At 37.6% G+C, this 9,794-nt stretch overlaps 1 protein-coding gene across 1 annotated transcript; it reads left to right on the forward strand.

Annotated features, from left to right (window-relative positions):
• Positions 1-428: 428 nt before the first annotated feature.
• Positions 429-4,951, forward strand: wnt16 (wingless-type MMTV integration site family, member 16). Its single transcript, XM_041216149.1, has 4 exons — positions 429-523; positions 622-848; positions 2,383-2,678; positions 4,487-4,951. The coding sequence occupies exons 1-4, from the start codon at positions 429-431 to the stop codon at positions 4,949-4,951; spliced, it is 1,083 nt and encodes a 360-aa protein (XP_041072083.1).
• Positions 4,952-9,794: the final 4,843 nt, after the last annotated feature.

The raw sequence follows: 9,794 nt of genomic DNA on the forward strand, positions 1-9,794 counted from the left end.
GGTCGAGGTTAACATTAAAGGGGTAAACTGGATGAAACACCACTTGTTAAGAGCAGTGGTTGTCACAGGACAATCGACCAATCGCCACATCGGTCTATTTCATTTTAACTTTGCGTTTGCCCAATGAAAAGCTTGGATGGGCGGGAACTAGGGGATTGGCAGACAGAGGCAACACAACGCCGAATCGAATTCGTGCTTTCTCAAGGATTTGCCCCAAATGTTATCTCTCTGTGCGAATTTGTTATTCTGAATCTATTTCACACTCTGTCTCAGAATCCTGTTTTGTTAAACCTCACAGGATTACAGCATGGATAGTGTGGCCATTCTGAAGGATAATCCCCATAAATTTGCAACAATCTGGGCCGATTTTCAATTACATTAACAGCCGTGACACCTTCGCGTGGCACAAGATAATAAATGATTCTGTCATGGAGAAAGGGGCTTCTTTTGGATTATTTCGGTGTTGCGTGTTACTCGCAATAATTCTAACACTCTTTCCCTACTACTGTCAAGGAAATTGGATGTAAGTAAACCTTAATCATTGAAAGAGTCGGATTCAGTATTTATTTGTGATGCACTGTTTGTGTGTTAGTGATGTGCGTTTCTATATAATCGCGACAGGTGGCTGGGAACCACAGCCAGTGGAGCTACGGAGAAGATGGGTTGTCTAGGTTTGCCACTTTCAAACAAACAGAAAGATCTGTGTAAAAGAAAGCCCAATCTTTTGCCGACCATTAAAGAAGGAGCACGCATTGGTATCTACGAATGCCAGAATCAGTTTAAACACGAGAGGTGGAACTGCTCTATTACAAATGACTACTCTGTGTTTGGCTACGAGCTAACCAGTGGTAAGTCAAATGTACAAATCTATACTTTGTCTTTACACCTGGATTAAAAATCAGTATTCAATGTTTCAGGATTCTAAGTGGGAGAGCACGAAATTGTTGGTTTTAATAATTAAGCGGAAACAGATAAATCACGTGGAACAAACTGTAATATGATTAACTGTACAAAAGCGAAAATGTAATATTTCTCATGATCGATTACATATCATATGCCGCCTTTGTAATATAGAATACAGCAGCTGCTAAGTACTTTCATTGTCGTAATTGTATTTTACTGTACTCTTAAGGTAGTGTATTAACTTGACTGCCTCGTGAAACATCAAATAAGTCATTCTGCTTAGCGAACAGCTGCAATAGGCTGTTGTGCAGGTCATTATGTAGCTTCATCAGAATGTCCCCATGTGGTTTCTGTTAACTTTCTCAACAAGCGTTTTAACCCTGATCAAGTGTCTGTATTGTGATGCTAATAGTTTCAGAACACGGAGAAAGAAATCGCAAGGAAGCTGAAGGAAACAGTTCAAGGGAATTTCTAACGAAAATAAGCAGTATTTCACCCAGACTCGCATTAGAGGAAAACAGCGTGTACAGTTTTAAACCAAAATCTACAGGCGTTCACAGGGCATTGACACTTTAAAAGCGATCATGAAATTATTTTATTTAAACAATTTTTTCTGTAGGATACAGTTGCTGAATTAAATTTTACTTTCTAAAGTGTACTAAATATAAATTTCCTTCATTTTAATAGCACAATCACTACACCTCTGCTAATGTCTTAAATCAAAGTATTACGACCAATTATTAATTATAATGTCCACAAATGGCGTAATGAATTGAGATTTTAATACAGAGAAACGTGGCTTGTTTGGATAGATAACAAAAGGTGAAGTTTGTTAAAACTGTATTTCAAACTCGCTAGGTTTCCACCAAAAGAAAAAGCTGCCTTTCCCATCATTCATAATCTCACGAAAGGCTGCATTTCTGTGCGCGGTTCAGTGCACAGCCCGCAGCTGGGGAAAGGGAATAATGAATTCACGTGAAGTGTTTGATCCATATCATTCTCCAGCATTGTGTGTGTAGTTTGCACAGGAAGTCATCCGACCACATTTCAGCAAAATGGAAATGAAGATCTGCAGGCTAATCAGGGTTCTTTAGTAGCTGCCGCCCCCTTGCTCTCGTAAACCTTTCAAAATGTAAACCAAAGCCATAAAACAAGCCGATAATAGTTTATCATTTGTTAAATATTCATTCAGGAAAACGCGCTAACCTTACTCACCCAACACGTGTATTGTAACGAGAGTGTCTGCTTCACTGACTCTGCTTCGCGCCTGTTGCCTGGTTGGTGCGCGGGAATGGACGGCCGGCTCCCGCCGTCGCTCGAAATTCGGCTCAGGGGTGGCGCAAAACAAGCTCGTTATGCGCAGCGCCCGAAATTTGGCACCATTGCAGGCTGGTGATAGTTTTGGTGATTATGTTTATTATTGGGGAGGCTTGAGAGGAAGCTGCTCCCTCCCAGTAACGATGACTTTGTCTTTCTCAGGTACTAAGGAGAGCGCCTTCATTCAGGCGGTGATGGCGGCGGGCCTTGTGCACTCGGTGACCCGCGCCTGTAGCGCCGGAAACCTGACCGAGTGCTCCTGCGACAGGAGCCTGCAGAGTGGCGGATCCGCTGACGAGGGCTGGCACTGGGGTGGCTGCTCGGACGACATCCAGTACGGCATGGTGTTCAGCAGGAAATTCATCCACTCGACCGAGGAAGCCTCGACCGATGAAATCGGGGGCGAGAAAGAAGCCCGGGAAACCATGGTCCTGCATAACAACGAGGCTGGCCGGCAGGTAGGGAGGGAGGGAGGAGAAAGTCAGGTTCGCCAAATTAAATTGGCGCCAGTGCAACTTATGTGGCAGACTCCCCATCTATGAGTAAAAGTAGACAGGAAAGGAACACACAATGTTATCGGATGATATTTCCCAAAAGTGTGCACATTTTAACTGGTTGGTACCTAACGTAGGAATCCACACCGTTGCGACCCGCTCCCAGATGACTCCTAACTCTATTCTCACATGAGGTTCTTGAGTCACTTACTAGGGATTGGTAAGGAAAGAAAGATCCCACACACCCATCAGGTGCAAGTTAACCTGTGCACCTGTCTCAGCTTGCAGTCTGGAATAGGAGCCCAGCCCAACTCTTCTGACTCTCAGACAGAACTTTATCGCTGATCCTGTGGTTACTCCTTCCAATCTTTTGTAGCCACTGGCGGTTAACCCGATCTTCACTCACCAGGGCCGTCTTGAGTGGGATTGGAACCCTTCACCACTAAACCAAAGGCTGGGTCCAAATTTGAATGGGTTTAACAGGTTCCCATTCCATCTGGATGCTATATTTGTAATGCTTGAATGTTGCAAGCATCATTCAGAGAGTATTAGCAACTTGGTTTATGTGAAAACTTGATCCCTACAGGTATCTAAATATTGTATTGTAAATACTGGAGGAAGATAGCACAAAACTGGTAGAACTCAATGTGTTGAGATTATAACTTGCATTTGTTACTTCTCATCATGAAAAGCAAAGAAAAATTCAAACTGCTCCTGGGAAATTTATCTTATTAAGCAGCACATTGAGAATATGCACATTGATGAATTTTACAATTATTCCTTAATTATATCAACAATATATTACTCTGTTAATAGTTTTACTGGATATTTCAACTTGATTTGACATTCAGTCTGTCATTAATGTTTAGTAGTTAATAGTTGAAATACTTTACATGCTTATTAATTTAGTTTAAAGCTATGATCTGTATTGCTCATACCTTAACAATTGTAATAGTTATAGCTAAAGCAATGTAATCAACAATTGTACTAATGTAACTTGGAGTGCCCTGTTTAGGCTGTGGTTGATGTCATTTTTTGCACTGACCTAAAACAGTACCAGGGCTCCAATGCCAGTCTAACTGGGGTGTCAGGTCCTGCCCTGAATCCAGAGCACATTATGGATATATTCACTCTGGAATTATAATGTACAAAGCACTTTTGCTTAGCATTAATTCTGCAGTTAAAATGTAAATTCAACTGTAATCCATTATTCAAGGCCCAACTTGGTATTGGTGCCAAAAGGAGTGACCTTTTCCTGTTGGTTTGGAGTAATTTCCTGTCCTGAAACATGATTTACACTCCACAAATTTTGAGTTGATGTAAGGCTAAAGGTCTTCCAATTACAATAAATTTGAATGTGAATGGACCTAAACTGAGGGGAGCATCTAGAAGACAATTTCACAACACCTTTGAGTTTGCAGTATAATCCCAGCTAAGTGCAATGCCACATTTTACGATTTCATAAAATCACTTTCTAATGTTAGATAGTAGAGGCTCCCCTCCCCTACTCGTGTTTTAAAAGTAACGATTCAGAGACTGAGCACATGTCAAAGGACTCACAAGAAATGTTATTTTGTGACAGGGCAGTGAGGCACAGTTAACAGTATAATTCCAATGACTCCTGTGTTTGGAGATCAGTAACTGCTATATAACCACAAACTTAAAGTACTGAAAATGACCACTTAACTTTGCTGGTTGTTTTAATTAGCTTGGTTCCTGAGCAATTTTTGAAAGATTCTAGTGCTAAAGTATCTTTTTGTTGGCTCTGACAGGCAGTGTCCAAATTGATGTCTGTGAACTGCCGTTGTCATGGTGTGTCCGGCTCATGTGCTGTGAAGACTTGTTGGAAGACCATGTCTTCCTTTGACAAAATCGGCCAATATCTAAAAGAGAAATATGAGCACAGCGTCCAGATCCTGGACAGGTCAAAGAAAAAAGTGCGTCGCAAAGACAAGGTGCAGCGGAAAGTGCCTGTGAACAGAGAGGACCTGGTGCATATTAAAAAGTCACCCAATTATTGTGTGAAGGATGAGAAGGTGGGGATCCACGGGACCCGAGGGAGGCAATGCAACCGCACCTCACCGGCCGCTGATGGTTGCAATTTGCTGTGCTGTGGCCGGGGATATAACACACACGTAGTCCGGCATGTGGAGCGGTGTGACTGCAAGTTTGTGTGGTGCTGTTACGTGCGCTGTCGGAGATGTGAGACCATGACTGACGTGCACACCTGCAAGTAGCTGCAAGACATCAATAAAGAGTGCAAAGCTGAATAGACACAGAACAAGGGTAACTCAAAGAAGCCTTCGGCTAAAGGAATATATTATTAGAGTCAAGTGATCTTATTAACCTTAATGAGCAGTTGATGCATTACAACAGTGAGCAAGCATAGTTGCAAAGAAAACCAAATATGCTTGGATATTCAGTTCAGAAGAAAATATGTTCAATATACTATGACTTGTATCAGTGAACTGAACCAAGCAAATATTGAAGTCCAGAAAGACAAGGTCATTTTGTTTAGAAAGACTATAACCACTGTAAAAATAATTTAGGTGGTTCCTCAAAATACAGAATGTTATCAGCACCTCAACAAATATAAAAAGAGCAACAAGGAAAACTCAGAGGAACAGGAATAATACTGAAATGAAATCTTATGGTAACAACATTATATCAGGAAGAGTTTAAACAGTATAAAGTAGAATACTAACATTCCAAAATGAACATTTGAAAACTTTGTACTTTTATAGGGGTCAATAGCATGATACTCTAAAATAGCTGTACTTTAAATTTGTTCTAGGATTTTACAAAGAATTAAAAATTACAAATAGCTTGCATTGTTTGTAAGCCATGGCATAATATTTACCTCTGGAGGATGAAATCTTCCAAATTGCTGACCGTTCAGCATTGGAAATGAAAACATGACATCTGCTCAGTGAAGACACTGTATTTCAGTTGCATGGCAACTATGTATCAAAAGTTATACTACTTACAAAGTAAAAATTTAACTTACTATGCTGAGTTCTAAAAGAATGGCATTTCATACTTTTTGAAAATATATGTACAGAGAACTTTAGTTTTGGATGACAAACATACTAACAGCTTATCTGTAAATATTGTTTAATTTATGCAGATCATGTATAAAAGTGTCAGTCATAATCTCCCTGTAAAATATGTAGATTGTCACTAATCTTGTACCTGCTCAATATGTATAAAGAAATGCCGTAGTGGATAGCATTTCAAACTTGTCTATTTTTGCTTTGGTTTTCTGGAGATTACTGAAAAATGTCAGTATTAGAGTTTCATTGATGCTGGTGCATGGATAGGAAATATCTTTTGAGCACTGGCAAACTTTTTTTAAACAAATGCATTAACTTTTAAAAGTTACTTGAAAATAGGCTTGTGTGTATCATTTTATCCATCTTAAAACTCTAGTTTGAGTGTGGGGTAGTGATTTGTGAAAAATAGCAAGCTAGCGAAAAATACCACAAGTCCATTTTTTTAAAAAAGGAATTTTAGTTAGATCATGACCTGGGGGTTAAAAGTCTCAGCCTGTTTCATACAGTTGATGTAAAGATGAAAAACAACAAGTGATCGACTGAGACTCAAACAAAATTTGACATTTCTCTTGCCAGGAATTATTTCTCTAATTGAACTTTAGTTAGCAGTTACTGGTCTTTTAATTTGCATAAGTAGTTTTGATTATGATGCACTGCCAGGATAACATTCCTAAATCTTCACAATTCCTGTGCTCTTGTGTATAATTAATCTATAATACACATTCTATAATACATAAGCCGGAAAGCAATGGAAGTAAGAAAAAAAGTTTGCGCTCAAGGTCTTACTTCTGTGATTGTAGGTTGTAGTTCATAGTAATGGATAATACTTTTCATCCTTAATCATGCTACTTCAGTCTCGCAGCTGCCAATTAAGTATCCTTGTTAAATGACATGAAACATTTTAAACATAATATTACAACATATATTTAAGCACTTGTGATAGAGTTAAAGGTAATTTAATGCTGTCATTTATGTAATATCTAGCAAACTTTTCTTCCTGACTGAACAGGAAGAGCAATCATCTGAACAATTTAAAATGAAGCTTTAAAATTCATCCATTCTATATGTAAAATTGATGGAAAAATCCTAAAAGGATACAAAAGAAATATTTTTTTGTTGATTACAAAGTGTTATCTTCAATAGTTTAGTTAATTGGATGCGGTATTTATCTGATTCCCAATAAGTCATACTGTTAACTGTCCTTTTGAACCAGGAATTGTCAAATCTCATGAAAATAAAATGTTTTCTCACAACTACCATAGCACAATTGGTAATAGACAAATGCCACTGTTACAATTTCTCACAGGTAAAGGGAATTTATAGCAAACAGGAAGAAATGCCTCACATGGCTAAATAGCTTGTAAGTTGGGCTGAATTTTTATCTACATATTTTGTAGATAATAGAACATCTGTTAAAAATCTCCTGTAATAAACATTTTCCTGCATGCCAATGGATTTTTATACTGGAACTAAAACTAAACCCTGGTAGGAACTGTGGTGAGCTTGTTGAACTTGTAATAAGATCATGTGTCATATTTATGGTTATCATTTGGTATGTTTTTAAAAACATATGAAATATTTCTAAAAATAACAAACATTTTGTGGGGGTTTAGGGGAAAAAAATCTGAATTGATTTTAAGTAAAATGAATTCCATTGACACTAATATTATGGCAAAGACAAGCTGCCCCAGGACACTCCAGTGTCAGTTTCTTTGACATTCATTCATACAGGGGTCCTTGGAGGAGGTCGATAAATTTTAAGTTGTGAACTGCAAGACACTAATTGCATAAGAGTTAAGTGGAGGCATGGCATGTGTGTAGTTTTCTTTCTATCCTTGTGCTACATTCATTATGGATAATGGTCATTGTAATTTTAAGTTATTTCTTTATTAATGTTTCTAATTGTAATTGCAGTGTTTACATTATGTTCTGTTGTATCAGCAAAGTTATTCTTTAACTGTTTTCACATCTTCATCTGCTTGACAACTGCTTTTCTCCCAATACAGCACCAATTTCATAAGGTGTGTTGTGCAATATTGGTATTCCTGCTGCAAATTTGTTTCCTAATGACAATTTGTTCCTAGAGTTTAAATTTGTTGTAATGTAGACATTTCCTTAATTGTAGGTATAATAAACCAATATGTTCTTTCTTTCAGTAATATGTGATACATGCCTCTCAGCAGAGAATAATTCCATTCTAAAGTTAGTGAACATGTCACTAAAATATTTGAAATAAAAGCAACCTTAAAAAATGAATAAAATTAATTCAATTTTAGCAAAGTTAACAAAATAAAGCAGTGCTATTACTGCACTGAGGTTAACTTTATTGTGTATATACAATAGGGGTAGAACTTCATCTTGGGCAGTGGACCAAATCAGGCTGTATTAGTTCAGCTGCCCTTTATACACAGTGCCTGATATTCCGTTCCAAATAAAACTGAATAGTGGACACTGCATAAAATTGGTGACTGATCAATACCATCTGATTTGGGCCACCATTTGAGACCAATTTTTACCCACTACGTTTTAAGTAGCTTAGCTACATATAAACCTCACCTGAGGATTCTTAATAGTCCCCTATTAAATTTCTAGAACCTGATTAAATTGATGCATATAGAGGTATTTTATGCAGATATTAAATGGATTACATATATAGTTGACAGTTATTCAATTTACAATAGGAATTCATAGTGAAAAATTACATTGCTGCAGAACCACAATCTATGATTATCACTCAAATTTAAAAACTTGTGTTTAGTGAAATTAAATGTGATTGACTGATTTCTAAAGAAAGCTTATATTTTAATCTAGCCACGTGTTCTGGGTTCTAATATTACATATATGTACTACTATATATCCTTTTGAGATAGCTGTTTGCATATATTGTTAGTGTTCTTACATGCTGAGCTGCAAAGTAGCTGAATGTGAGCTTTGAACTTAAAATTACCCATGAGTTCACTATTCCAGCAGTGATGAGTAAAGTTTGGAAGCTTCACAGTCATATAATTGTATGGTGACTCACTTTGAAACACTCTTCTTTGACTAGTTGACCGAACTTCAGCCTGTTCTTGCCTCCACCAAATATTGAGTGTATTGTACAGAAGGATATGATGTGGTATAGCTAAACTTCCAATAACCTCAAGTTCTGATTTGAAGTCTACTACTTAAAACAGTTAGAATTTAAGCTAAAATCTGGGTCTAGTTAGGAAATTGGATAAAGGTAAAAAACTAGCAGGCACTTTTATTGGAAGAGTGAAGTTGAGGTGGGGTGAATGCTGAATGCTCAAGAGATCACTGATTCAAATGTTTTTCTTTCTAATTTCCATTAACCACTTGGACTGTTCTTATATTGATGTTTCCTTAATTTGGATTTTAAAAGATACATACTTAATCCAGTTCCTTATGTTTCTATAACTAGACCTTGTGTGTCCCTGTTCCAGAGGCAGAATTATAGACCCAGATTTGCAGCCAGGGTATGGGACCAGATTTAATAGCGCAAATGTCATTTTCGCAGAATCCAAATTAAGTATGTACCCTTACAAAAATGATGACAATTTGGGAAGTGGGCCAGTTGAAGCTGAGCAGGCAGCCATGGATAAGTTACACAAAAATGTAAGTGGGTAGTACAGATGAATTTAATATGAATACAAATGTAAAGTACTATATAGGAAGAAAATAATTGGGAAGAAAAATGGGCAACATGCGTAATAGGTACATTCACAATGAATGGTAACCAAATATCTAAGGACAATGAATATGGGAAGTCATGTATTAGTAGGCTCAATAGTTGGGATGTTTAATCATTATGGAACAACTATCCCATACTAAGGTATATAACCAAAACACAGCAGAAGTTTAAAGAAGTCATGCTTAAATTGTGGTGCTCCTGTTACACCACACCTTCAGCTACGTGAAAGTTTCAGCCACCAAAATCTAAGGAAGAAGTTCAAGCACTTTGCAGAGTGATCATAACTATAGGATGCTATAGTTTTTTTAAATTGAAGACACAGCGTGAAGAAATGACAGA

This window comes from Carcharodon carcharias, chromosome 21 (assembly GCF_017639515.1).
Source record: "Carcharodon carcharias isolate sCarCar2 chromosome 21, sCarCar2.pri, whole genome shotgun sequence".
NCBI lineage: Eukaryota > Metazoa > Chordata > Chondrichthyes > Lamniformes > Lamnidae > Carcharodon > Carcharodon carcharias.